This window comes from Notechis scutatus, chromosome 13 (assembly GCF_049901735.1).
Source record: "Notechis scutatus isolate UNSWTSFEM ecotype Mainland chromosome 13, rNotScu1.2, whole genome shotgun sequence".
NCBI classification, from domain to species: domain Eukaryota; kingdom Metazoa; phylum Chordata; class Lepidosauria; order Squamata; family Elapidae; genus Notechis; species Notechis scutatus.
Window position 1 is genome coordinate 1,694,254 of NC_142021.1, and position 27,745 is coordinate 1,721,998.

General features: G+C 47.1%; 1 protein-coding gene across 5 annotated transcripts in view; it reads left to right on the forward strand.

Annotated features, from left to right (window-relative positions):
• KDM2B (lysine demethylase 2B) overlaps positions 1-27,745 on the forward strand; it is a 41,263-nt gene that overhangs the window by 10,851 nt on the left and 2,667 nt on the right. For 2 of the 5 annotated variants that reach the window (XM_087942934.1, XM_087942936.1), the window contains 15 exons: positions 3,723-3,816; positions 4,086-4,239; positions 4,822-4,937; positions 9,390-9,516; positions 10,241-10,683; positions 12,863-12,949; positions 17,391-17,615; positions 18,267-18,410; positions 18,767-18,853; positions 20,412-20,687; positions 21,486-21,524; positions 22,547-23,238; positions 24,422-24,585; positions 25,710-25,871; positions 26,983-27,201. In XM_087942934.1, coding sequence (XP_087799060.1) covers positions 3,723-3,816; positions 4,086-4,239; positions 4,822-4,937; positions 9,390-9,516; positions 10,241-10,683; positions 12,863-12,949; positions 17,391-17,615; positions 18,267-18,410; positions 18,767-18,853; positions 20,412-20,687; positions 21,486-21,524; positions 22,547-23,238; positions 24,422-24,585; positions 25,710-25,871; positions 26,983-27,201 — 3,029 coding nt within the window. Of the gene's footprint in view, positions 1-2,060; positions 2,150-3,722; positions 3,817-4,085; positions 4,240-4,821; positions 4,938-9,389; positions 9,517-10,240; positions 10,684-12,862; positions 12,950-13,828; positions 14,081-17,390; positions 17,616-18,266; positions 18,411-18,766; positions 18,854-20,411; positions 20,688-21,485; positions 21,525-22,546; positions 23,239-24,421; positions 24,586-25,709; positions 25,872-26,982; positions 27,202-27,745 lie in introns of those variants that run through there. The other 3 variants (XM_087942937.1, XM_087942935.1, XM_087942938.1) reach the window with 3 other exon arrangements.

Consider the following 27,745-nt stretch of genomic DNA (forward strand, 5'->3'; position numbering starts at 1 on the left):
TCCGAAAAGGCCACCATCTATCTCTCCCCATTCTCAGCTCCTCCTTCCATTTCTTTTATGGGGTTTTTTTCCCCCCAACCCTCTCATTTTTTTCCCCTCTATCATTTTCAGCATCTTCCATCATCGTTTTTTTGGGGGGGAGGGGGAAACCCCCCAAAAACAAAACACAGGAGAGATGCTGAAATAGTACACACACACACACACACACACACACACCCGTCGTTTAATACAAATGAAATGCAGGCCCCTTAGAAAAGCTCAGGGGGCTTCCTTCCTCCCCAGTGAACCCCAATTTTTTTGTTTATTCCAAAGATTGGGACTACTACAAGGGTGATGGTGCTTGGGGGCTTCAGGATGCTGGAGGTGAAATCTCTTAAGTTTTATCTGTCGTCCCCTTTTCTCCCTGGTAGTATTATTATTATTTTTTTTAAAACCAAAAGCACATGAGAAGGGGCCTCCGGGGGGTCGGAGAATGAGCTGGTGGGGACTGGGAAAGAAAGAGGCCGGAGGGGGCCTCTCCCTTCCAAGATGGAGGCCTGAGTACATTTCAGGAGCCAAGAGCCCCTTAGAAAAGTTAGGCGTTCTGGGCTGTGCTGAACAAACCAGCCCACCCACCCACTTTCTGTCTGCTGAAGGAGAGGAGGAGGAGGAGAGGAGGAGGAGGAGGAAGAAGAAGAAGAAGAAGAAGAAGAAGAAGAAGAAGAAGAAGAAGAAGAAGAAGAAGAAGAAGAAGAAGAGAAGAAGAAGAAGAAGAGAAGAAGGAGGAGGAGGAGGAGGAGGAGGAGGAGGAGGAGGAGGAGGAGGAGGAGGAGGAGGAGGAGGAGGAGGAGGAGGGATTATCCATGCAGGAGAAGTGGGGGGGCTGAATTCCTCCTCCACGTGACTCCAGCCTTACAGAGGAAGCCTTAGAGGTCAGCACAAAGGCATCTCTCCAGAGGCTGCTTTGCGGAGAGAAAAGCCTTCCTCTGTGCCCCCTCCTCAATTTCCAAAGCCTTGGCCTTGGAAGAGACAACAGAATATCCCCCCTCCAAAGATTTTTTTTTTTAAAACTCCTGTCTTAAGGATCCTTGGAAGCGGGGGAGGTTGACTTTTAGGTGGTTTATGGGGTGTGAAAGAAACGAGCCCCCCTGGTCTTCTCCCCCCCCCCCTGTCTGATCAAGGCTTCCTGGTGGGGTTTGAAAAACTTGCTTTTTGGGGTGGGTGGGTGGGAGGCAGAGAAAGGGGGCTTGTTTCCGAAGGAAGCTTGAGATGGACAGGGGCAAATCACGCAAATCTTCGGTAAGGATGGGAAAATGAGGTTGGGTGCCTGGAAGAAGAAGAAGAGGGGTTTGCAAAGTAGGAAGGCTGAGCTCGGCTTTCAAGCTTAAGAGAGCCAAAGGCTGGAGGAAAAAGCCGGGGAAACTACACATTTTCAAAAAATTGGGTTGTTTTTTTTTTTTGCTTCATACCGGAACGATAATGCTTCGTGTTTGAGAGATTGGAAGAGGGGTGTGCATGCTTTTATGGATAACACGGCTTAGCCTCTCCCTGCTACAGGAGGAAAAACCCTTTTTCTGCATCAATCCGTCCATTTAAAGGACATTCGGCTCAAGCTAAGAATATGGGCTGGGGGGCTGGAATTCAAGTCCCCGTTTTAAGACTACAATATAGGCAGATGGTTCGTTTGTATCCAGCCATGTCCTCAGAATAAACTCCGCTGTACCCTAACCCTTACTGGCGTTTTATTTTAAAAAGAAAAACAATCCATATAATCCCAAACCGCAAGAGGATCTTTGAGAGATTCCCGCAACCCAGCCGGGGCTGCTCACGTCCCAAGTTTGCTTTCTGCTTCCAAGTTTTTCCGTGGGGGTGGGGGGGGCTGGGGCTGAAGCTCCCCAAACCAGCCCCCTCCCTCCCCCCCCCAGCGGGTATCCCTTTCGGCTGGACCTAGAGGAAAAGGTGGGGTGGGGGGAAGGGGGAGAAGGCTTCGTGAGCCGAGGAGGAGAAGGAGGGAAGGAGGAGGACTTGTATTTTGAAAAGGGGCTCCTGCAGGATGTCTAGGGCTCCTCTGCCTGGAAGCTTTTTCTTGTCTGCTTCTTGGATATTGGAAAGCGCTTTTTTAATGGCGTGCCAAGCGCTGGGAAATTCCCGTGCCCAAAACCCAGACAAGGTAGGCTGTTTTGCAAGACAGATGTTGAGTTGCAAAGCCGAAAGCAGTTGAGTTTCCTTTCCTTTCCTTCTTCCCTCCTTTCCTTTCCTTTCCTTTCCTTCCTTCCCTTCCCTTCCTTTCCTTTCCTTTCCTTTCCTTTCCTTTCCTTTCTTTTCCTCTCTTTTCCTTTCCTCTCCTCTCCTCTCCTCTCCTTTCCTTCCTCCTTCCTTCCTTTCCTTTCCTTTCCTTTCCTTTCCTTCCTTCCTTTCCCTTCCCTTCACTTTCCCTTCCTTTCCTTTCTTTTCCTTTCTTTTCCTTCCTTTTCCTTTCCTTTTCCTTTTCCTTTTCCTTTTCCCTTCCTTTCATTCCTTTCCTTTCCTTTCCTTTCCTTTCCTTTCCTTTCCTTTCCTTTCCTTCCCTTCCTTCCCTTCCCTTCCCTTCCTTCCTTTTCCTTTCTTTTCCCTTCCTTCCCTTCCTCCCTTTCCCTTTCCTTCCTTCAGCCTCTATCCCCTTCCCTCCCTCTCCCAACTCCCTCCCTCCCCACGCATTTTCCATTTTCCCCATGACAGAAGCACCGCATATCCCTGTCAACTCAAAAGAGGTTGCTAGGCAGCTTGGCTTTTTCCCTAACCTGAGACTTTCAGATCGCCAAGGGAAGCCTCGGAGAAGGGCAGACACCCCCCCCACCCCCGCTTTCTCTCCCCAGCCTGTCGAGGATGCGGGGCGCGTCCACCTGGACGGTGTCAGAGGGGAGGGGAAACGGCAGTTGATTGGCGGGAGAAGGGAACCGGGCCAGCGGGGATAGAGCTCGGGAGTGCAGTCGGGGCACACACGGTCTGGTAGGGAAGGCGAAGGACACGCAGGGACGGACACACACACACACACACACACACACTCACATGTTCTGATTGGGATAGCCAGCAACCGGAACCAGGAAAAAGAGGTGTTGGGTGTTAAGCCTGTGGACGTTTCCTGCCTCTCTTTAAGGCGCCCATGGCGGGCAGGAGGATGGATCGTGGGCGCTGGGTAGGAATGAGCGCATCCGGGCGAGAAGGGATGGTGCAGAACTGATTATTTTTAAAGTCTTCCCAATCCAGAGTTTTCAAAGCGGGGAGCAGGGAGGGTGTGTGTGTGTGTGTGAATGGAGCCACTTTCGCCTTGTCCAAGAAAAGCTTTTGCAAAAACGTCGACCCACGAAGAGTGTGAGATTCGAGCAGAACTGTTTGTAAACTTTGCCCGTGCAAGGATTGGGAAGAAAAAGCGCGTCTCATTTGGGGGGGGTTTCAAAGGGAGCGCTGAGAACAGAGAAACGGGGGCAAGCCCGCGCGCGTCTTGATGGCCAATTTAATTCGGGCGGCCTCTCGGTTGGTGTCTTCCCTTCGCGAAGGAGGGGGAGGGGTGCATTGCCTGGTTCGCCGTCTTTTTCTTCTTCCCCTCCTCCCCTGCAGTAGAAATCCTTCGGCTGCTCCTAAAATCCCACCCGGCTAACAAACAGGGAAGCCTTCCTCGGAGAGGGGGGCCCCCCGGTTTGCTGACGATATGCCCATCAGACGGGCCTCCTCGGCGGGTTTTAAAGTGAGGGTCTCTCTTCCAGGTATTGCCTGATGAGCGTGAAGGGATGCTTCACCGATTTTCACATTGATTTCGGAGGCACTTCGGTGTGGTACCACGTTTTCCGGGGAGGAAAGGTAAGCGGAGTCTCTGCGGAAGGGGATCCTTTATTTTAAAAACAATAATCCTTCTCAAGAGCGGAGGGTCAGTTTCCCTCCCCTCCCCCCCTTTTCTTTTCTCAAAATAGGCTTGAGCGAAGGGAAAAATCACCAAGCTAGGAAAGGCCGCCTGGCTGCGTGCTGAATTTAAAATAGAATATTGGACGTGCTCGTTTGCTTCTTTTAAAAACGTTTGTGCCTGTAAATGTGACGCACGAGGCCTTCCGGTTTTCTCCCTCTGGTTCTAGATCTTTTGGCTGATTCCTCCCACGTTGCAGAACCTAGAACTCTACGAGGAATGGGTTGTCTCCGGGAAGCAGAGTGACATTTTCCTGGGGGACCGCGTGGAGCTGTGCCAAAGAATCGAATTGAAGCAAGGACACACTTTCTTCATTCCTTCAGGTAAATCCCCTTTCGGAGCCAGGAGCTGGTTTTTCAAGATCAACCCTTTACTGGGTGGGCCTCCATCCTTAGATCCAGAATAAGGAAGAGAGATGGACCGGATAATGGACCTTAACGTTCTCGCTGGGAGAAAAATGATTGCATAAAAAAGCCGCAACCCCATTCCGTTGGTGCTGGACATCTGCTTGCGATGTCCCTTTTTCTGCTGGCTATGGAGATGATGTAGGCCAGAGGTGTCCAACCTTAGAAACTTTAATAAGACCTTGTGGACTTCAAATCCCAGAATTTCATAAAATGGCTGCCTGGGGAATTCTGGGAGTTGAAGTCCACAAGTTTTGAAGTTTGCCAATGTTGGACATCCCTGATCCTGGCGTTTTCTACCTCTCGGTAGTTTAATGATTTATACCCTATTCTCAATTCAGGGCTTGTGCTGCCTCAGTGGCTGAAGCTTCAACAGAAAGGTTTTTCAGGCAGATCCTGAAGAAAAACACAGTTTTGTAGGACAGACAAGAGGTGGACTTCATCTCCAACATGACTGTCTGTTGTGATGTGAACCCTTTCCTCTCTCCTCCGTCTTTCTAGGCTGGATACATGCGGTTTACACCCCCGTGGATTCCTTGGTGTTTGGTGGAAATATCTTGCATAGCTTTAATGTTCCCATGCAGCTTCGCATTTATGAAATTGAGGACAGAACAAGGGTAAGGACTCCAAAGATGTTTGACTTAAGGTACTGGATCATAGTTTGTTCTGCAGAAGGTACCGAGGTGCCTGGAGTGGTTCAAAGGAAACTTTGCTTGGGTCTGTAAACTTTTGGGTTTAGGCGCTCAGGTATTTGGACTGTAATGCTGCAATTCTAAAACCCAGAAGAGTAAAGGCTGAGGTTCAGAACAGAGCAAGCTGGTGGAGAACTGGTCTTCCCTGGCTAACTGGGCACCAGTTTGGATAAACTTAATGGTTGGGTTCACCCATGGAGTTTAGCAACGGCTTGTTGCGTGATCACAACTGACCGCATTCTCAATCCTTCTGAGCCATGCATTGTAGTAGAATCAACCAGAATGGCTTAACATATCCTGCCAAGCCATAAATTATGATTTACAAACCACCTGAGAATATACTTTCCATCACTGTTGTCAGGATATGGGGAGGCTGGTTGCTTTAATGGATTCTGGAATCTCCGCTTGTTCCATCTTATTAGCCAACCAGGTTTAACACAACTATGGCTTACCGCAGCACATGGGAATCTAATTCTCTTTGAAGTTTAATAAGCGCAACCTTTCACGGCCTGGCTTCTGTTCTTGTGGGGGAAAAAATCAGAATTCTGACCAATTCCCAGATTTTCAGGGGAATATTGGTCTTTGTAGGGGGGTGGGCTTTTGACAACTTAACACGCTCTTATTCCCCAGGAGAGTGGCTACTTTGGGCATCACGCTGTAGAGCTAAAAAATGCTCTGGAAGAAGCTTCAGCGGTTTGCTTTGAGATGATGTTGGATAAAGATTTGATTTGGGGATGTGTCCCCACAATCTGGAATTCTGGAAGGTCTCTACTCCCAGGGTTACAGACCAGTGTCAGTGGCTCATTTTCCCCAATACAGTCATAAATGTAATGAGTGTTTACTTTCAGCCTCTATATTTGCATGCCCATGATGAGAACCTGGTTAAGTCAACCAGGTTTATTCAAGCCAGTTTTGGGTTTTTTTGAATTTTCACAACACACTGAGCTCTTTGATGGTGGTTTGATCTGGGTTTTTGTCATGGATATTTGCTATAGTGGGCTTTAAGTCATTGAGTTACAGGAAGATGACCTTTTCATCTTTGGATGATTTAGCAATGATGGTTCGCCATTCAGGAGCATCCTTGGTACGGGAGTCCAAAAAAGTCAAGGCAGTGGCCACAACAGGTGGGTGCTAGGAGTGAAGAACTGTAGCTCCACCCCTTGTTTCTGATTGGTTCCCTCCTGAGTTTAGAATGTTGGGTTTTGTCATGGAAACTGTTTGATTGGCTCTCTAAAAGCTGGTAAGTCACCAAATCAAACTCTGATCAGCTGTTTCTAGGGAATTCTGGGAATTCCCCCCCCCCTTCCCCCAATGCATCATCACTATCCCTGTTCCTGCTGTGGGGCACATCTGTATCTTGCGGTTCCAGGTGTGTTGGGCCTTTCCAACCCATCGTCAAGATTGATGCCAATGCCATGGTGTCCTTTGTTGGGACCAAACCTCTTTTAGAAGAAGATCGGAAGAAATGCCTTGATTTTCCAACGACGTAGGTCCATCTCTACTTGACAGGATCAGGCTTCTAATTCCCAACAGAGTGTAGTAGGTTTCCGTTGCAACGCAGAGGGCAGTTAAGAAAATAAGTTAGGACGGTTGGAATATCTACAGCCTGAGTTGATTTTCGAAAGGCAAGTTGAAGATCATTGAAAAAAAAATCTTGAGATAATGAGAGGCTGGCGTCTTCTCCAAAGCACGTGAGAAAAAGGAGGTCCTGTCTGAAAAATGTCTGAGGCCCATCTTTACTCATAGCCTTCAATCATAACTATGGTCAAGATGAGTCAGAACAGAAGAGACCAACAGCAGAAGGCTGGTGTGAAAATGTATGTAAGATGGAGCGAGGTCTGCTGATGAGCCTGGATGTGATGTCTCTCGTTTGGGTCTTCTTCTCAAACATTGTCCACTATAGCAGGGGTCTCCAACCTTGGCAACTTTAAGACTTGTGGACTTCAACTCCCAGAATTCCCCAGGGTCTGGCCTCTCTAGAGAACAGACTCTATGGTTGCTGGAGTTCGGTGGGTTGGTTGAACCAATGCTTTAAGACAGGGCTCTCCAACCTTGGCAACTTTAAGACTTGTGGATTTCAACTCCCAGAGTTCCCCAGGGTATGGCCTCTCTAGAGAACAGACTCTATGGTTTCTGGAGCTATGCTGGCTGAGGAATTCTGGGAGTTGAAGTCCACAAGTCTTAAAAGTTGCCAAGGTTGGAGACCCCTGCACTAAAGGGCCTATAAGAGGACTATCCAAGAGAGGCAACCTTAAGATCCTTTGTGCCTTACTTCTGCTCTCCTTGTCTTTCCAGGTGAACAGTTGTTACCTGTATCCCCTCCTTGTCTAAATTCCTTTCCCAAGAACCTGCCTTCTCCACGCCGGGCATGTACTGGCATGCCAACCCCAAGCCAAAGTTGGATTCTTGCAGGAATCCCAGATTTCGTCTTCCTTGGGGCATGGAAGGATGGCCAAATCTCTCGTGATTTGACCCACCATAAATGTGTAGCTCGGTGTGAGACTGCTTGGGAAGATGCAGATTGTGGCTAGTTGCTGAGGGACCTACTCTGAAACATCTCTCACCTTCTCACGAGAGCAGCCACCTTCCTGGATCAGTGGAGAAAGGCTACTCTGAACAGAAAGTCCTTTCCAACTATCGTAATTCAAAAACTGGCAAGAGAAAGCGTTAAGCTGTTTCTAGCTCCCTGCAACATTTGGCTTGCAATGGGGAAGCCCTTTTTTTTGGGGTGTGTGCCAATGTCTGCCTCGTACCTGTGACTTTGCAGATGTGCAAAAGGGAAATGGAGAGACAGCTAGCAATGGGACGGAGTCCAGAGAGGCGAAATTATTAGGAACTCAAACTGATGCTGAGAGTTTGATCCCCTCCACAGCAGGGGAGCACTGCATGCTTTTTTTCTTTGTCTTCAGCATTTATTTATTTTTCTTCTTTTTTTTAAAAAAAAGCATTGGTTTCCCCCATTCGCCCCCCACCCCCTAAAAAAAAAGAAGCAAAACTAAATTTGGTGAATTGCAAAAAAGAAAAAGAAAAGAAAAGACAAATGTCAGGAAAGCATTGAGCAAACGATGTCTTTAATATATTCCCCAGGCATGTGGCTGAAAACCTTTTGAAGGCCGAGGGGTGGAAAGAGGCATCTTCCTATTTGTAAGTCAAATTCTTTGCAAATTTTTGTTTCCCCCGCAGTGCTCTCTTTGTCGTGAAATTAAACGGGAGGGAGAAAATGCATGATTTGAGTTCCTTTTATGGACGTCGCTCTTTTTTTTTTTTTTACCTTGGTGAGGCCTGTCCTTCCCAAATTTTGGAAATCCCTTCTGAATAGGCAAGGAGTGAGAGCCTGAGACTTGTAACTCTTGCTCCAGGTTAGGGAGGGGTCTCCGATACCCCAAATGTGAGTGGCAATTACACATATTTGGGAATGGACAGTTGGAGAAGAAGGTCAAATGTTTCAGGGTCTCTTCCGACCAGGGTGCAGGACCCTAACCTTCCCACCAAAAGCTGTGAGTCCCTCAGATCCCCAGAGAAACAGATTATGGACCAGCAGGTGACCTAAACTTTCTGCTCCAGAATTTGAACCATCATCCCCAATGCCATAAATTATGCCAACCCAGAGATAAGGGTGGGTCCAAAGATGGGAAAGAAACACACCGTTTGCCAGGGCTCTTAGTTCTGTCCTTTAGCCATGAAGAAGCAAATATTGAATTTATTCTGTGGTTGTCCAGATCCAAAGCTAAGGTCAACCCTCTTAAGATAATTGGCAGCACATGCAGAGATCTCTGCTGAGGTGCATGATTGTGTGTGTCTGTCAAATATATAAGAAAACAAATTATATATATATGCATACCTTGACTTTCTTGAACCTGAGTTATGGATGCTCCTGAGGGCAAGATTTAGACCTCTGCTGGCCTCTTGGTCACTCAGCTCTGATGTGATTTTAGAGGTCCGAAGAATGAGAACATCAGGCAGAACGAATCACACCACTGACAAGGAAAGTGTCATTGGTTGGTTGGTTGGTGTTTTTGTTGTGTGAGCCGGTCACTCCGGTTTGGAAACAACAGTTAATGGTTTGGCACAGCCTATGGATCCAACTGGTGTGGTGATTTCTTCAACAAATGGTGGTTCAAGAGAACCATGGCTAATGGTGATTGTGACGTCAACTCAGGCAAGATAAAACATCTCCGTTAAATGGAATCCGTCTATCTGATAAATTGCCTCTCACAGGAAGGTGTAGATTGTTGGTCGGTTGGCCGACAAAGAAAAGGCTCTTATTTATTTATTTATTTATTTTGAACATAGCTTCTCAACTTTTCTGCCTCCATCTGAGCAAATTGTGGCCCACATTCAGACATGTCCCTATGTCCTATTTTTTCCCGTCCGCAGGTACAAGCCAAGTTCCGCTACCCGTTTTACTATGAAATGTGTTGGTATGTTTTGGAGAGATACGTATTCTGTCTAACGCAGCGCTCTCATTTCAGCAAGGAGTATCTACAAGAATCAATGTTAATTGGTAAGTAATTCAGCGTGTTACTTGGAGTAGCAGGGACAAGAGAGGGAAAGCTACTCTTGGTTGCAGAAACTTTTTCAAGTTAGGGACTGAGCTGGATAGCTCAATAACTCCAAAGACATGCGTGAAGACTCTTAAAGAGCAGAGATTTGGTGGAATAAATCAGCTTTTAAAAAGACAGAAATAATTGAGGTTGAAGTTGAACTAGAACGTTGGTGGTTGTTACTAGAGGTCTCGATTTTCCGGAAGGTCTTTTTTTTTTTAAATTTTAAAAGAAAACTTTTATTACAGATTAAAAAAAAGACAAATGCTATGTACAATACATCAAATACAACCTTACATTGTAGACAAAATCTATATATACAAATACATAATAAATAAACATATAAAACATATGCTTCTAATCAACTAAGACGGTGTGCTTTTTTCTTGGTAATAATTTTACTACTATTCATTTCTTATTTGGTAAAACATTCTTAATTTAACTACTCCATTCATCAAAAACATATCTTTTAATTTCCTGGTTTTTTCTCTTTAATCCACTTATACCATTTATCCCAAGCTGTAATATATCTTGAGTCTTCCTTATTCCTAAGTTTTTGTGTAAGTAGGCCCATTTCAGCGCGGTCAAGTATTTTCTGAGTAATCAAATTATTTGTTGGCATTTGTTCGCCCTTCCAACATTGTGCCAATGCAATTCTTAATTTGTCTTCTTCTCTGCTCCCAGATACCTCCAGGAAACGTAGCTTGGATAGTTTCTCGTCCGATTCCTGGGGAGACATGGATGAGGACTCGTGCGATGTTCGTGCTCAGGAAGACAAGGATAACAGTCCCGACAAAGTCCCCAAGATCTTGTCCGACGTCCCGTCTTCTCCTAACAGCACACACTCGGAGGGGAAGGAGACATTGGGGAAGAAGCCAAAATCGCGCTTCTTCAAAAGGGCTCTGTCCAACGAGTCGGAGGAAAGTATAAAGTCAGCCACGGTGGACTATTCGAAGACTCCCACTGGGTCTCCTGCCACGGAGGTGCCTGCCAAGTGGACTCACTTGACCGAATTTGAGCTGAAAGGTTTGAAGGCCCTGGTGGAAAAACTGGAATCCCTTCCGGAGAACAAGAAATGTGTCCCCGAAGGCATTGGCGATCCTCAAGCTCTCCTGGAAGATATGAAGGTGCGTAGCAGGAAAGCGTGTCCTTCTGTAGACCTGAGACGTGGTTTGTTGGTTGGTGGTTTAGCCTGGATCCCAATCGGTGTCATTTGTAAGCCGTGGCTCATGGTTCAGTCAGGGGTCTCCAACCTTGGCAACTTTTAAGACGTGTGGACTTCAATTCCCAGAATTCCACATGAGGAACTCTGGGAGTTTAAAGTCCACATGAGGAACTCTGGGAGTTGAAGTCCACATGAGGAACTCTGGGAGTTGAAGTCCACATGAGGAATTCTGGGAATTAAAGTTCAAATCTCTTAAAGTTGCCAAGGTTGGAGCCCCCTGGCTGAATGCATGTTCTTGTGCTTTTGGCTTGGAGTTGAGGTCTCATGGTATTTAGAAGGCACCAAGTTCAGGGTCACACGTGTAATGGATTTGTGGACCCACCTATTTTAAAAAAAACCTCACAGTGATTAAACCATGGCTTAGCTAGTGCTGTGAGGACAGGCTTTAAGCATGCCCATTCAAGTAGATTGCAGGATTGTGTTGTGTTGAGCGATTTGAGAACAAACCCTATTTATGGTTGGTGTCAGATGGTGGTTTTTGGAGACTGTAGGAGAAAATAAATTTCCCATTTCCTTCAGGCAAGTGGTACAGTCCTCTCATAGCTTTACATTTCAACTGTGATGTTTAGGACTCCAGCGGGAATTAGCAACCCTCGTTCATGTTTGATGTGCAGGAACAGATCAGACCTCCAGCCCTTTTGCTTATCGATGGAGACCGAGTGGAGCAAGTGGCCAGTTTTAAGTTTCTGGGTGTTACCCTAAAAGAGGACCTGACCTGGGGTTGCTCACATTGCAGCCCTGGTCAAAAGGGCCCAGCAGAGATTATACAACCTGAGGCTTTTCAGAAAACAACAACTGAATGAGAATCTGCTGGTGATCTTGTACTGCTGCACCATAGAGAGCATCTTAACTTACTGCACCTCTGTATGGTTTGCCAAATTGCACAGGGGCATATAGGACGATGCTCCAGAGGGTGAACGTCATTGCCCATCAGAGGATCATGGGTTGCCCTCTCCCCTCTTTGGAAGAGCTTTAGAGCTCCCGCTGCCTTAAGAAAGTTCAAAACATCCTCAAAGATCCATCTCATCCTGGGCACCTTTTTTTTTTTTAAACTATGACCATCTGGCAGCTGGTACAGAATAATAAAAGCAAGGACAAATAGGCTGAAAAACAGCTTCTATCCCAGGGCAGGAGCTCTTTTGAATTCTGCTGTATAGTGCAGTGCTGGTGTGGTGTCGTGGATTTCCGGTTCAATGTGTGAAGGGTGAAGGGTGTGTGTTTGTGTTTATTTTCATGGTCATGGTCATGGTGTGCACTGAAGATGGTGCTTGATTTCGTTGTAGGAGGTGCAATGACAACAAAGTACGGTACAGTCAAGTAAAATTTATGGGTAGGAGCTTCACACAGGAAGGGGAGGAGTGGTTCTCACACCCAAAAGTTTTAATCCTGATTTTACTCTGCAGTTTTAAAACCTATTTATTTCCCTTTTTGTTTCTTTTCTTTCCTTACCCTCTTTTGCATTTCAATTTTTGTTTTTTTAAAAAAGAAGAGATTATATGGTACAATAGCCCACTCAAGGGTTTAAATTTAATAATTGGAAAATTGAAATCTGTAAGGCCCTTTCTTATTTTTCTTTCAGGAACAAATGAGGGGCTTTGCTTTTTTTTCTCCCTCTGGAAAACGCAGAAAATCCTTAATTAATTTTTAGGGTGGGGGGTGCCATTCCACAAGGCTGTTGAAGCATTTAAGAGAGGAGCCCCAATTCTCTGGCTTTGCAAATTATGTTTAATTTATGGGGAAAGCCTCAGGGCCATCTCTTCCTGCAGTAGCTTCTACCCCAAGCCAGAATGGATGGTTTTTTTTGCAGGAATTCACGCAATACGCCAAGTCCAAGTCCAATTCAATCACCTTGATTTGCTTTATGGGGAACGACCAGCCCAAAATAGGCTTTGTTATGATTTATGGAATAAGTCGACATGGCTTATGGCTCCACCCACGTGCAAACTTAAACAAGCCATGGTTTGTGAAGCCCGATGATTTTTAAACGAAGCCTAAAATGCAGGAGATTGTGTGAAATCGGCCCTTGCAAAAGCCAAATGTTTCCTTTTTTTTTTTTTTCCTCCCCTCTGCTTTGGAAACAGAACATCCTGAAGGAACATGCAGAGGATGACCAGAATTTGGCCATATCTGGGATTCCCGTGGTATCCTGGCCTAAGAAAAACGCAAAGGTAGGCCATCCTGGTTTCTTTCGGTTGCAGGCCTCAATCCTTAAGTCAAGACTGTTTTTATCCTGCAAAGAGATTTCCAAAACCCCCCTCTCCCCAAAAAAGAGGTTTTTTTATTTTTCCTTCCAAAGTATGTTTTGGCATAATTTCATATTGTGCGTGTGTGTGTGTGTGTGTGTGTTTAGCTCCCTTTGTGGTTCGTGGTGCACCGCACAACGCTATTTTCCCTGAACCCGCTTGCAGTTCCACATAGAGAAGTGCCCTTGGTTTAAACGTGGCTGTTGCTTTAAAATCTTGTGCCTTTAAGGGCGCCTAATAATAAAGGCAGGTTCAAGGTTTAGTGCCCCCCCAAAAAAAAAACAACCAGGTGATATGTGAGTTATTGATTGTGAGTTATTGCAGGGCTGCTGGTTGGGTTTGATTGTGGAGGAGGAGGAGGAGGAGGAGGCCTCCTGGAGGGAAAAGGACTCCTGCTGCAGAACCAAAGCAAAAGGGGTTGGTTTTTTTTGGCATGCATGCAAAAACATTTCGTATTTTTTTAAAAAAGAAACCCCCTCTTTTGCTTCTGCAGCCCCCCGTGCCCCGAAAGGAAGCCGCTTCCGTTGGTGGGTGGGCACCGATCGGAGCCCGTCGCCCCTTTGCAAAACCTCCTCTGCAAGGACCTCAGCCCCGCTGTTGCACCAGGAAGGAAGGAAGGAAGGGTGCTTTGCAAGGCCCCCTTCCTCCTCCTCCTCCTCCTCCTCCAGCAAAGACCCTCCCTCTGCCCCCTCCCCAACTCTGCCCCTGCCTTCCCCCCCAGCTGGCTTGGGCAGCCAATGGGGAGCCCGTCTATTGTTCCACTCCGGGTTAGCTCGCCATTGGCAGCCGAGGAAGCTCAGCCCCTTCCTGGTTTCCTCTCGGGGCCCTCATGCATATGGATGAGGGCCTTCTCGGCTCTTCCTCCTCCTCCTCTTCCTCCTCCCACTGGGAGTAAGGAGAGGGAAGGAGCGCCGCCGCCGAAGGCTTCGGACAGCCGGGTTAGACTCCCACACCGGCTGCCAGCCATGCCAGCCCGGCCCTTGCTGGGCTGCCCGTGATGAGATGGCCATGTCAGCCAGTCCCGATGAGGAGGACTACGACTCGGAGCAGGACCAGGTGGGGTGTGGGTGTGTGTGTGTGTGTGTGCATGTGTGTGCATGCATGCACGCAGGGGCTGCACACACACAAACACACACTTGCATGCATGGCGGTGGGTGGGTCTGGCTGCCTTTTTCTTTTCTTTTTTAATGGCAGGCAAAGTTTTGCACCTGGGTGTCTCCTTTTTTTTCCTGCCTTGCAGGGGTTGCAAGAAGGCAGGAGGAGGAGGTCCCTCCCCAAGGGGAGGGGAGGAAGGCCAAGGAAATGGGTGGGGTGGGGCGAGGTTGCCAGTCTTCCCCCTTCTGGAGGGCTGGGTGGGAAGCCGGGTCTTTGGGGTGGAATAAAGGAAGGAAGGAGAGGGAGGGAGGAAAGGAAGGAAGGAAGGAGAGAGAAAGAAAAGGAGGGTGGGAGGGAAGGAAGGAAGGAAGGAGAGGAAAAAGAGAGAGAAAAGAAAGACGGTGGGGGAAGGGGGAAGGAAGGAAAGAAGGGAGGGAGGGAGGTGAGAAAGAAAGAAAAAGAAAGAAAAGAAAAAGAAAGAAAAGAAAGAAAGAAAGGAAGAAAGAAAGAAAGAAGGAAAGAAAGAAAGAAAGAAAGAATGAAAGAAAGAAAGAAAGAAAGAAAGAAGAGAAAGAAAGAAAAGGTGGGAGGAAGGGAGGGAAGGAAGGAAAGGAGAAAGAAAAAATGAAAGAATGAGGATGGGAGGAAGGGGGAGGGAGGGAAGGAAGGGGAGAAAGAAAGAAAAAATGAAAGAATGAGGGGAAGGGGAGGGAGGGAAGGAAGGAAGGGAGGGGAGAAAGAAAGAAAAAGAAAGAAAGAATGAGAATGGGAGGAAGGGGGAAAGGAAGGGTGGGTGGGTGAGGGGCAAAGGGGGGGTCTTCCAAAGTCAACTACACTGTCCTTTTTTGTAGTTTTTTCCCCCTTTATTGTTTTCGAAGAAAGATGTTGCTTTGACTTTACAGGATATTTTTAACTAAACAATCTTGTGGGGTTTTTTTCCCCCCCTTTAATCAGAGGAGGCAGGAAGTGAGACCTTGGGTGTGCTTTGGCGACCTGAAATAGCTAGGGGTGAATGGAGGGGGTGTGTGCCTTGTGCTGGTTGCCTGTGTGACAGCTTCCTTGCCTACCCCCAACCCCCATGGAAGACTTTAATCCCATCAAGATAGGGAATTGATCCTGTGTCCCTTGCAGTAAATACAAGAAAATACCTGGGGCATCTTAAAAGGGCTTATATAATGTGGGCAGGGGGGTTAGAAAAGAAACACCACCCACCCCAACTGAGAGCAGAGCCAATTTTTTAGAAACTACTAGGATTTACCAGTTTAAATTTGCACCAGTATTTAGAAGTGAAAAAGCAACCTTTTTAAAAAATATATTCTTACCATGATTCACTTAGAACAAAGGTGTAAATATTTTACCTGGCCCTCTTGATGTATCTCAAATTCGTTTCCAGTATCCAACTGAAAATATATTTAATTCCTTAATTTGCTGTTGGACTGGTCATCTATATCTCCTTATTCTGCCTTTTAACATTTCATTTATCCAGGGCCATGAATTTGGTGTAGGTGTATTACTTTTGTGGTTGGGTTTTGAAAACACCAAACAGTCTTAATTATTTTTTTAAATGAACACTTTTAAAAAATTGTTTTAGGATTGTTTCACCACCTGGAGTCAGTGGGCTGAGGTGGGTGGCTGTAGAAATTATTATTATTTTTAAATAAGGTGGATCTAATTTTAGGGATCTACCTTATATGAGCATTTTGGAAGGGGAATTTTTGTAGCTCTTAGAATGTATTTTTTTTTTAAAAAAAATTATTTGTTGTGGTCATTGTTTTAAATTAAGAGCTGCATGTGAAGCCAATCTCAGTTCTGATGTTGGGCCTTGTCAAATATTTTAAATTATTTTTTAATTGATCCATTTAGTGTCTTCACTTAGTCCTGGAAAACCATCAAAGGATCTGATAAAACAATCTGTAAGTCTATAAAAATGGCTGCTGAAAAACGTCTTACTATTTCTTACTATCTGTTTTCTGCAGCTGATGCATGGATGAAATTTCCAGGCAAATTTTCCAGTTATATTTATTTTATTTGTTTGTTCAATTCGATGATGCCCAACTCCAGACAATCCTGGGTGTTTCACAACACACACCAAACAGCATGGAAAAATGGGAAAAACAGACAGCAAAACCAAATATTAGTTTTTTTTTTAGAAAGGGTTATAAAAATTCTCAACCTGCTAAAAACAAAAGATTTTACAGGAATGGAAGTTTGCTGGTGTGTGTTACATCTCACTGAGGTCCATCACTATGACTTGGCTGGCACCAGCAAACACTTAACTCCAAATGGAACACAATAAATCAAATGTACACATCGTTTATATATTTATAATAATTATATGATATGTTTATTGGTTTGTTAATTTTGGAGTTTAGGGATGCATTCACACATAATATGGTTTGCCTAATTCTCACAGATGGAATAAACTGCAATGCTAAGCATAAACTCTTGAACGCAAACGACAACCAACTGTGGGTGGCTTTGCATATTATGTGAAGGAAGCCCATCAGGGCTAATTTGAGGAATCATTTCTAGCACTGGAACCTTATTATTATTATTATTATAATAAGGCAGCGAACGAACCTAATACTCCTTCGTCCTCCTATTTTCCTCACAACAGCAACCCTGTGGGAGGGGAGACCTGGCTCAAAGTCACTTTCATCCCTAAGGCAAGACTAGAACTCACCGTCACCTGGAGATTCGCCCAAAATAATCAAGCCAGCTTTCATGGCTAAGGTGGAACTAGAACTCACCATCTCCTGGTGATTGGCCCAAAGTCACCTAGATGGCTTTCATGCCTAAGATGGAACTAGAACTCACCATCTCCTAGTTTCTAGCCTGACGTGTTAACCATTAACAGGCTTTCTCTTGTTACAACCAATTTGTGAGGTGTTTTTAATCTTTCCTTGTGTGTTAATACTTTCCAAGTTGACTCACCACAAATTCTTTTACGGCTACTCCCGCTGCGTCTTCAGGGTCCATCTGGCTGAGTTTGTACAACGGCGAAGCCAGAAACCTCTTATTACTGACCGGCCTCTGTCGCCTGCATCTCTTTAATCGCGTTTTGTGGTTTACCGTACCATCCCGACTCAGAAAGAGCTGTCACTTTAGGTCTGCAGAAAGAGGAACTGGTAACCGAAGTTTATCATAAGCCGTAACGTCTGCTTCGTTCCCTACAAGGGTATCGACCCACAACGGGAGTGGCTTCGCAAGAGCCAGTGGTATAGTAGGTGGTCAGCCTTTAAAACCCCCACCCTCTCTCTTCCTTTCCCAGAACCGGGCAGTTGGGCGTCCGAAGGGGAAACTGGGCCCTTCCTCGGCTGTGAAGCTTGCGGCGAACCGGACGACTGCAGGCGCACGTCGGAGGAGGACGCGATGTCGCAAGTGCGAGGCCTGCCTGAGGACAGAGTGCGGCGAATGTCATTTCTGCAAGGACATGAAGAAGTTTGGGGGGCCTGGCCGCATGAAACAGTCCTGCATTATGAGGCAGTGCATCGCGGTAAGCGCCATCGATGTTCGCCGGGGTAGGAAAACCGGGATGGCCTCCAGGCCAGGGGAATAACGGGCTGGGCAACTTCACGACTTGTGGACTTTGACTCCCAGAGTTCCTTAGCCAGCCATGATGGCTTGTGGACTTCGACTCCCAGAATTCCTCAGCCAGCCGTGGTGGTTTGTGGACTTCGACTCCCAGAATTCCTCAGCCAGCCGTGGTGGTTTGTGGACTTCGACTCCCAGAATTCCTCAGCCAGCCGTGGTGGTTTGTGGACTTCGACTCCCAGAATTCCTCAGCCAGCCATGATGGTTTGTGGACTTCAACTCCCAGAATTCCTCAGCCAGCCATGGTGGTTTGTGGACTTCAACTCCCAGAATTCCTCAGCCAGCCATGATGGTTTGTGGACTTCGACTCCCAGAATTCCTCAGCCAGCCATGGTGGTTTGTGGACTTCAACTCCCAGAATTCCTCAGCCAGCCATGATGGTTTGTGGACTGGCTGAGCATGGCTGGAAATGAGGAATTCTGGGAGTTGAAGTCCACAGATGATAAAGCGGCCAAGCTTGCTCCAGGAAGAGGCATTCCCGGTGTGCTCCGATCGCGTTTTGCTCCCATTTCCCATCCTCTGATCTGTCCCTTTTTTTCCCGCGCCCCCGTAGCCGGTGCTGCCCCACACGGCAGTGTGCTTGGTGTGTGGCGAAGCAGGCAAGGAAGACACGGTGGAGGAGGAAGAGAGCAAATTTAATCTGATGCTTATGGAATGCTCCATTTGCAACGAAATCATCCACCCCGGGTGCCTTAAGGTAAGGAGGGGAAACTTCTGGGTCTTATTCAAGGGAGTCCTTGACTTAGGACCACAACCAAGCCCAAGATTTCTGTCGCTAAGCACGGCATGTGTTAACCGAGCGTCGTCCCATTTTACCGCCTTTCTCACCACGGTTGTAAGTCAAGGACTCCCTGTAATTGATTTCTCTGGGAGGGGAGATGGGAAGTTTGTAAACGGGATGAATGGATAGAATAGGAATAGATAGAAAGGAGCAGATCTCACCATCCCTTCCTGGAGGAGCTCATCCACTTTTCTCCTCCTCTACCTGTCTGTCTCCCTCTTTCTCTCCTTTTTTTTCTCTTTTTTTTCTTTCTCTCTCTCCCTCTCTCTCAGGTGCGGGAATCGGACGGCGTGGTGAACGAGGAGCTTCCAAATTGTTGGGAATGTCCCAAGTGCAACCATGCTGGAAAAACGGGGAAAGTGAGTTTCACAGCCATGATTGGGTTGTCTGGAAAAGCGTGTGTGTGTGTGTGTGTGTCATTTTTAGTGCATTTTGTCAACTGAGTCTTTGTCGGCCTCAAAGTGTGACTTTTTTTTACCAATTGGGTGGGTGGAGAGCCCCCGGCGCAACAAAATGTCCCTGAGATCACTGATGATGCCAGAACTCTGAAATTAAATTATGAAATATTAATACTTTTAAAAAGAAAGGAGTGTTAAAAACCTCGCCTTGAAAGATATTGGGACTTGCAGCGCTTGAAATCTGATAAAGGAGATTTTGAGAAAGAGGGCCAGTCTTATTTTGTTACTTATTTAGAGAATTTATATGGCCAGCCACTTACTTTCAGTGTCATGCCCTTGTTAGAGTCGGACTCTGAGGGAGAGGAGGAACAGCCGACAAGGGAGTGGAGGTGCGGCTCTGGAGGTTGTGGAGGAGGCTGGGGAAGGGCAGAGGCCGGCTGGGCAGTCAGAGGAAGAACCAGGCCCATCCCCTCTGCATCCTAGGACACGCAGGGAGGAATGGAGAAGGAAACAACTTGGCTTATGAGAGAGGAAGTGGCCATGATCCCCCTTATTGGTTGCAGCTGGGGAGAATAGTATATAAGAGAGACGGTGGTTACAACACAGCGTTGCCAGAAGCAAAGCGTGTTTTATTTTGGGCTGAAGTTATCTTGGTTGGCGTCCTTCCAACAGACTGTGCCTTGTTATCTCCTTGAAGTTGGTAATTATTTATCTTGGTCCGTTGTGGAAATTCCTTCATTGTAGTTTGTTTTGGTTTTTTTTATTTCACCTTTATCTGGTCTTTGAGTTCTGACTGTATTGCTTTCTTTTGAAGACTATTTTTGAATAAGGGGTTTGAAAGAGCAGTGTGGCAGCTTGGAAACCGAAAGTGCATTCCATACATAGTTTTTCAGAGATTGTAACTAGGGGACTGAAGTTTCTGCTGCGCAAAAATCTTAATTGGAGAACAAGATTGATGACTCTGGGCTATGGAGGTTTCCCATTGGAGAATATGAATTACAACACACCCAGTGGGTGGGGGGAAACCAGGGTCAAGGGTGACAATGAATGATGTGTCTCAGAGTCAGCTACACCCAGGCAGTGCCGGACATGTTAACTCCCAATAAATCCTGTTTAGTTTTGGAAGTTTGGCTTGAGACTCATGATTTAAATGGGGTTAAGTGCCGGAGTCCTGACAGCCAGTCACTCAGTGAACTGTCGTAAGTTGATGACTACCTGTGCAGAAGAGAGCAAAATCTGCAGGAGGCTCATTGTTTATTCCCAAGTGATAATGATGTTAAAAGTGCATTCCCTACATAGTTTTTCAGAGATTGTAACTAAGTGACTGAAGTTTCTGCAGCGCAAAACTCTAACTGGAGAACGTGATGGATGACTCTTAGCTATGGAGGTGTCCCATTGGAGAATATGAATTAGGATACACCCAGGGGGTGCCTCCCGATTTAGAGAATTAGCCCTTTCTGGGAGAGGGGGAAAAAAGGGCATAAGATATAAAGTTGCTTGTGTGTTTTGTCTCTTTCTGGCGTACAAGCAAAAGCGGGGCCCCGGGTTCAAATACGCCTCCAACCTGCCCGGCTCTTTGCTCAAAGAGCAGAAGATCAACCGCGAGAACAAGGAAGTCGTCCCTGAGATCCCCAAGAGGAAAGTCGAGTGCGAGGAATCGCCTCGCAAGAAATCCGACGAGCGCTCCCCGAAGCCCCCCCTGGACCCTCTCTTGAGGAGGAAGTCCTCGGAGGAAGCCCACCTGCGCCGCAAGCGGAAATTGGATAAACCCCAAGAACCGGCGTTGAGGAAGCGGGTAAGACCCGGGAAATCGTGTGTTCCCCCTTGGGTGTTTTGGGTCAAAAAGGCCGGAGAAGGTGCCTCTGTAGAAGAAGCACATGACAAGGGGGGGGGGTCAGGAGCTGGGGAAACACCCCCCACCCCCCCAGTAAGAAAGGTCACTGTCCTGCCCTTCCCTATAAGCCGCGATCGGACCGTTTCCTCCAACCTGGTACAAATCCACATTTGCAGAGAGGGATGAATGTAAAAATTCCTAGCCTCCTGTCAGTCCTGCCTCAGCTTGAACCTTTAAGCAAGAAAGACCCTGGGTTCCATGTGTTGAGAAAGGTATAGTTTAGTAAAGGTCAAGTGGAATTACGGTAAAGCAAAGGCAGAACTGAAATTTGTGCGCCAAATCTCCCCCAGCAATAGGTTCCCCCGTTGTCCCATCCATTTTAGAGAAAACGTTTTTTGAAATGGTCACTCTTGAGGAGAAGCTGCCCTGGGGCTGCATTCTTACCCCGGGAAGCGACCTTGAAACGCTGTCTCTTGGGAGACAAGCTCGCTCCTATTACTCTCACTTTACCCCCAAGCATTCCCTGTCCCTTTCACCCACCACCAATTATAGCACACCTGGTAGGGGCCCAGAGGTGGAAGAGGTCTAAATGGTCTGTTTCTAAACTAACCGGCCATCCAGGGTAGTGTTTTGAAATCTCTGGGTCTTTAAGCCTTGCAAACTTTTAATTCCCAGAATTGCCCCAGGCAGCCTGAGAAGAGCGACTTCCAATAAATAAAATTGACATTTTTCCTCCCTTCCTTCCTTCCCTGACCGTAGCTAAAACTGGGGAAAGAAGAAAAGCTGTTCAGGAAAAAGGTAAGTTCTTCATCTGTATGGATTTCTCCCCCCCATAGGACACCAGTCACTATACAGGTAGTTCTTGACTTACAACTGTTTAGTGACTCTTCACTAAACGGCGGCACTGAAAAATGTGACTTACGGATGTTTTTCACACGACCGTTCCAACATCTCTTGTCGGGTTTCCAAGTGATGAAATCCATTCAAAAAGAAAAAAGAACAAAGTCCCATCTTCCAAAACAATTTCTTTTATTTACAACAGCATCAAATTGGCAAAGTCTGTTGTAATTCCGGATCTGACTCAACCCGGAATTACGCCACATAATATTGGAAGTTAGAAACAACCTCTAAAAGTCCCATTCCCCAACAGAGGCAAATCAACGTTTGCCTGGTGTCATCGGTTCTCCACCTCCAGGTCTCAGCAGGGTCAGTTTTCGTTCCCACGGGAAGAAGAACCACCTAGCCTAAACAACTCTGACTATCTCCACTCCTCCCACCTTAGGAATGTGGCAAGCCCAAAACCCTTCCCCCCATAACCAGCAAAGAGAAAGGAAGAAAAGGAATATATAAAAAGGCTAAATAAAATGGCTCTACACATATGTCAGGTTTGGGGCTTGACATCTCTAGGTTCACATGATTAAAATTCAGACTCTTGGCAACTCATATTTATGACGGCCCAACGTCCCAGGGTGACGTGATCCCCTTTTGTGACCCTCTGAAGGGGGGAATCAATGGGGAAGCCAGATTTGCTGAACAGCCGTATTACTAACTGACCATCTGCAGTGATTCACTTAACGACTGTGGCAAGAAAGTTGATAAAATGGGGTGAAACTCTCTTAATGTTTCGCTTAGCAACAAAAAATTTTGGGCTCCATTGTGGCCGTAAGTCAAGGACTACGTATGTAGAAGCGTTCTTCAACCATGGGAACTTCAAGAGGGGTGGGCTTCAACTCCCAGAATTCCCCAGCCTCCCCACGTTGGGTTTCGCACCATGGTTGATCGATTCTCCTTCGATGTTGGGGTACCTTTCCCCTTTCCAGAGGCGCTCCTGGAAGACCCCCGATGACCGGGTGGCCGCCATCAAACCCCTGAGGCGCTTCAAGCAAGAAGGCGGGGAGGCCTTCCCGGAGGAAGCTCCCAAAACCAAGGAGAGCGACCAGTCGCGCTCGAGCTCACCCACCGCGGGGCCAAGTTCGGAAGGCGCCGAGCCCCGGGAGAAGAAGAAGTTCAAGATCCGTCGGAAAGCTCGGCTGCCCAACAAGGAGCTGAGCAAGGAGCTGAGCAAGGAGCTCAACCAGGAGATCCAGAAGACCGAGAACAGCCTGGCCAACGAGAACCACCAGCCCATCAAGTCGGAGCCGGAGAGCGAGACCGAGGAGGACAAGCACCACCTCGGCCCGGAGCAGCCGCACCCCCTTGCCAAGGGCTTCAACGGGACGCCGCGGGAACTCCGCCACCAGATCCTCTCCAGCCTCCGCAGCGGTGGCGGCGCCACCACTCCCACCCCCAGGGCCATCGCCCGGCCCCCGCCTTCCCTCTCGCCCCCCAAGTGCATGCAGATGGAGCGGCACGTGGTGCGGCCACCCCCCATCAGTCCCCCGCCTGACTCGCTCCTGCTGGATGACGGAGGGGCCCACGTGATGCAGAGGGAGGTGTGGATGGCTGTCTTCAACTGCCTCCGACCCGGGGAACTCTGCGTCTGCATGAGAGTGTGCCGGACCTGGAATCGGTGGTAAGGAATAGGGGGGGATCGTGGGGGGGGGGCTATTAGGGATGGGAGGGCAGGCTGGAACTGGGGTGTCAGGGGGCCCCTTAGTATCTGGCGGCCAGGATTGCAACGGTCTGACTCTGATCAGGATAAAGAGAGGCGAGAATTCAGTGGGGCTTGGAAAACCTTGTGTGGTCCTCTTTTTTTGGCTTTTGTTAGAATTTATTGTCGTATAAAATACAAATAAAAGGGAGAAAGGAAAAAGGGAGAAGAGTCTAAAGTAAAAAAGAAAGAGAAGATTATTTTTGGTGCCGTAAAATACAGTTACAACCTCCACATTCAGAGGCTTGGCAACTGGCTCATGTTTATGACGGTTGAAATGTTGCAGGGTGACGTGATTTCCCCTTTTGCCAGCTTCTGTTCTGACCCAAACCCTTTCCCAATAAAAGAAACACGAACCAAAGGGAATAGAAACCTTTTAATGATTCTTACAAATCCCTGGTTAAAAGGCTGCTGCAAACTAACTTTGATAAGCATGAGCCTCGCCAAAACTGCGAGGCCGCCAAGAATAACAGATAAGGTTACCCAGAGATATTTTACAACACAAAAGAGTCTTCAAATACCAACTTCGGATACTGTAATGTCCACGAGGCTCGAGTTTCAAAACGTCTTTGCTTCCTGCAAGGAACATCCGATTCACAGCTGGCTTTTACTTTCTTGAAGGAGGGGCCATTACCTTGCAGCTTTACTCCTGAGTTGCCCGTGCTGTTGTAACTGCTCTTTCCTCTGAGCAACCCTGCGCGCACTTGGCACAGGCTCCTCAGGAACCTCCTCCTCGCTACTGCCAGCCCCCACAATCTCTGAAGGCAGCAGTCCACTCCCTGATGGTCCTGGATGGATCTGGGTCCTCGCTCTCCTCAGCCGTCCACACCTGCTGCCGGCTAACCACAACACCTTCTGACAAGCAAAGCCCATGGGGAAGCCGGATTCCCTTAACAACCAGGTTATTAACTGATCAGCTGTGGTGATTCGCTTTGCAACCAAGGCAAGGAAAGTCTTAAAACAGAGCAAAACCGACTTAAATCTCAGTTCACGATAGAAACGTTGGACTCCATTGCAGTTGTAAGCCGAGGAATACCTGTATTTCAAGCCTTGTATTTCTTTCCAAGATGTGGGCCAGACCTGCCTCTCCTCTGCTCTCCCCCAGGTGCTGTGATAAAAGGCTGTGGACCAAAATAGACCTCAACCATTGCAAATCCATCACTCCCTTGATGCTGAGCGGTATCATCAGAAGGCAGCCGGTCACGTTAGATCTCAGCTGGACAAATATCTCCAAAAAGCAGCTCAGCTGGCTTATTACCCGGCTTCCAGGTAGGTTCTCACCTTAGCAATTCCTGTGTCAATCCTGAAGCCATTTCCCACCACCGGCACCTTCAGGGCTGCCACAGCGGAGATGAGTCGAGCTGTGGGAAACAGCAACGGGGAAAAGGCAGAGCTTGCCGGGGGTGGGGTGGGGGGAGAGGATTGTAGCCAAAATAAAACTCTTTCCTCTGGGAACCAAGGACTTTCCCACCAGGTGCTACAGGAGGTGGGACCAACTGAGACCAGCTGACCTTGGGCTGTGACCTGATTGGACCACGTGATGGAGGGCAGGGGGAAGAAAACTTTACTTTTAACTTGGAGGCTGGGGTTAGAGTCGGGTTTCCCCAGATGTGCCAATAGGTCATGCCTAGTCTATATACATAATATAAGCGAAATGCCACTCGTGCATCATCAGAAAATCTCCAGAAACGTAAAGCTTACAAACTTGAAATTTGGCCCGTATGTTCCTCTTGGCTTCTAGGGGCTCACTAAGAAAGGATTTTTCGAAATGACCATCAGAGCATTAGTATTTCCCATATTATTATTATTATTATTATTATTATTATTATTATTATTATTATTATTATTATTATTATTATTATTATTATTATTATTATCTTGCTCTGATGCTAAGGAGTTCTACTCCCCCGCCCCACCTAGAAGGAAATCTCTTCCAAAGGCAAAACACAAGCAGAGGAGTTTCAGTTTCAGTTTCAGAGCACCAAGCAGCTTTAGTACAGAACAGTTGAGCTAAGCCACGCCCAGGCCCCTTGCTGCTCACACAGCAAATGCTGTTTCAGTTTCCAAACAGCCCTCAACTCACACACACTGACAGGACACTAGACAGATGAATACTGATGGATGCTGGTAGGCAGAGGCAGAATTTTTTCCACTTGTTTTCCTCCCCAAAAACTAAGCCCCCACCACATAGTTTCGTAGCAAAGCACAGGTATATCGAGCTAGTAAATCTGTACTTTGAGGAATATGCCTGCCTTGGAATTTCGATCCCATTGGGTATGTTAATTGGAACCCTGACATCCTGCCTTAGATGGAGCAGTGGAGAGAAGGAAGGAAGGAAGGATTGTCTTGAAGTTAGGATCACTTTTGAGGGTTACATCCTTCCTTCCCCATAGGTCTCCGGGATCTGCTTTTGGCTGGCTGCTCGTGGATCGCCGTGTCCGCACTTTGCAGCTCCAGTTGTCCCCTTCTTCGAACTCTGGACAGCCAGTGGGTGGAAGGCCTGAAGGATGCCCAGATGCGAGACCTTCTGTCCCCACCAACTGACAACCGGCCAGGTATGTACCCCCAATTTTGGACTCCAGCAAACAAGGCTTGGGTATCTCTTTTCAGGAGAGAAACCAGAGTATAAAACTACTAGGTTTCTCATTGATGGTGGCCTCAAGAATGGGGCAGAGGAAATGGGTAGAGTAGAATTGTGGGTGTGGTATGAGATTTGTTTTTTAGAAGGGGAATTCTTTTATTGGCCAAGTGTGATTGGACACACAAAGAATTTGGTGAAAATGCTCTCAGTGTACATAAAAGAAAAGACACTTTCGTCAAGAGTCAAGAATCATCAGGTACAACACTTAATAATAGTCATAGGTTACAATAAGAATAGAATTAGAATAGAATAGAATAGAATAGATATTGGAATTAAGAATAAGAATTGAATTGTATTGAATTGAATTGAATAGAGTTCTTTATTGGCCAAGTGTGATTGGACACACAAGGAATTTGTCTTGGTGCAAATGCTCTCAGCATACATAAAAGAAAAGGTACATGCGTCAAGAATCAGGAATCATCAGGTACAACACTTAATAATAGTCATAGGGTACAAATAAGCAATCAAATCATACTAGGAAACAGTCAATATAAATCGTAAGGATACAAGCGACAAAATTACAGTCCTACAGTCACAAGTGGGAGGGGATGGACGATAAGGAGTGATGAGAAGATTAATAGTGATAGTAGTGCAGACTTTGTCAATAGTCGGACAGTGTTGAGGGAATTATTTGGTGTTTTTTTGTTTAAAGTATATATATTATCCTATTCAGAGAAGGCTAGGCTACAAGTTAAAAAGGATGGGCTAGAACAGTAGTTTTCAAAGTTGGCCATTTTAAGAGGGGTGGGCTTCAATACCCAGAATTCCCCCCTGAGGGCTGAGGAATTCTGGGAATTGAAGCCTACTCCTCTTAAAACGAAAAACATTGGCGGAACTATCCACCCATATCAACCGATGGGGTAAGTTGTTTACCTTGTGAACAAAATTGTCTTCTCCTGCGTGATATTTTTATATAGAAAGGATACCTCATTTGACCATCTCCAGGCGTGGGTGAACCTGTTGAATCGCAGCCTCCGTAAATGAAATAACAACAAGACTTCTGCTGCCTTTTGTTCCTTGCGCAGGCCAAATCGACAACCGAAGCAAGCTACGGAACATCACCGATCTCCGCCTGTCCGGCTTGGACATCACGGACGCTTCTCTGCGCCTGATTATCCGGCATATGCCTCTCCTGTCCAAGCTTAATCTCAGCTACTGTAATCACATGACGGACCAGTCCATCAATCTGTTGACGGCGGTGGGGACCACCACGCGGGACTCCCTAACCAAGGTTATTTTGAAAGGTAGGCCGGGAGAGATTCAACAGGTAGATGTTCTGACCCAGCTCCCCAACAACGATGAACCCTCTGAAGTGAACTCAATGATTCCTTTAATTAGGAGTGTCGGCAGGCTCGGCAAAGTTTCTCTCTCACTGCAGGCTAACAAGTTTGTCCAACAGGGAGATGAATAGTTGTTTGCCACAATCTATTCATCTCCACCTCCTGCCTTTTATCCCCAGAGATAGGGTGGGGCTTCGCTAGCAGCGGTGGCTCTTCCGTCCCAAGGACCGCCCATAGATTTCCACTGCTCTCCTCTCCTCTGCCTTCTGCGCATCCATGCATCAGGCACTGGGCCCGGACCGGCCCATTGATTTCCACTGCTCTCCTCTCCTCTCTGCCTTCTGCGCATCCATGCATCAGGCACTGGGCCGGGACCGGCCCATTGATTTCCACTGCTCTCCTCTCTCTCTGCCTTCTGTGCATCCATGCATCAGGCACTGGGCCCGGACCGGCCCATAGATTTTCACTGCTCTCTCTCTCCTCTGCCTTCTGCGCATCCATGCATCAG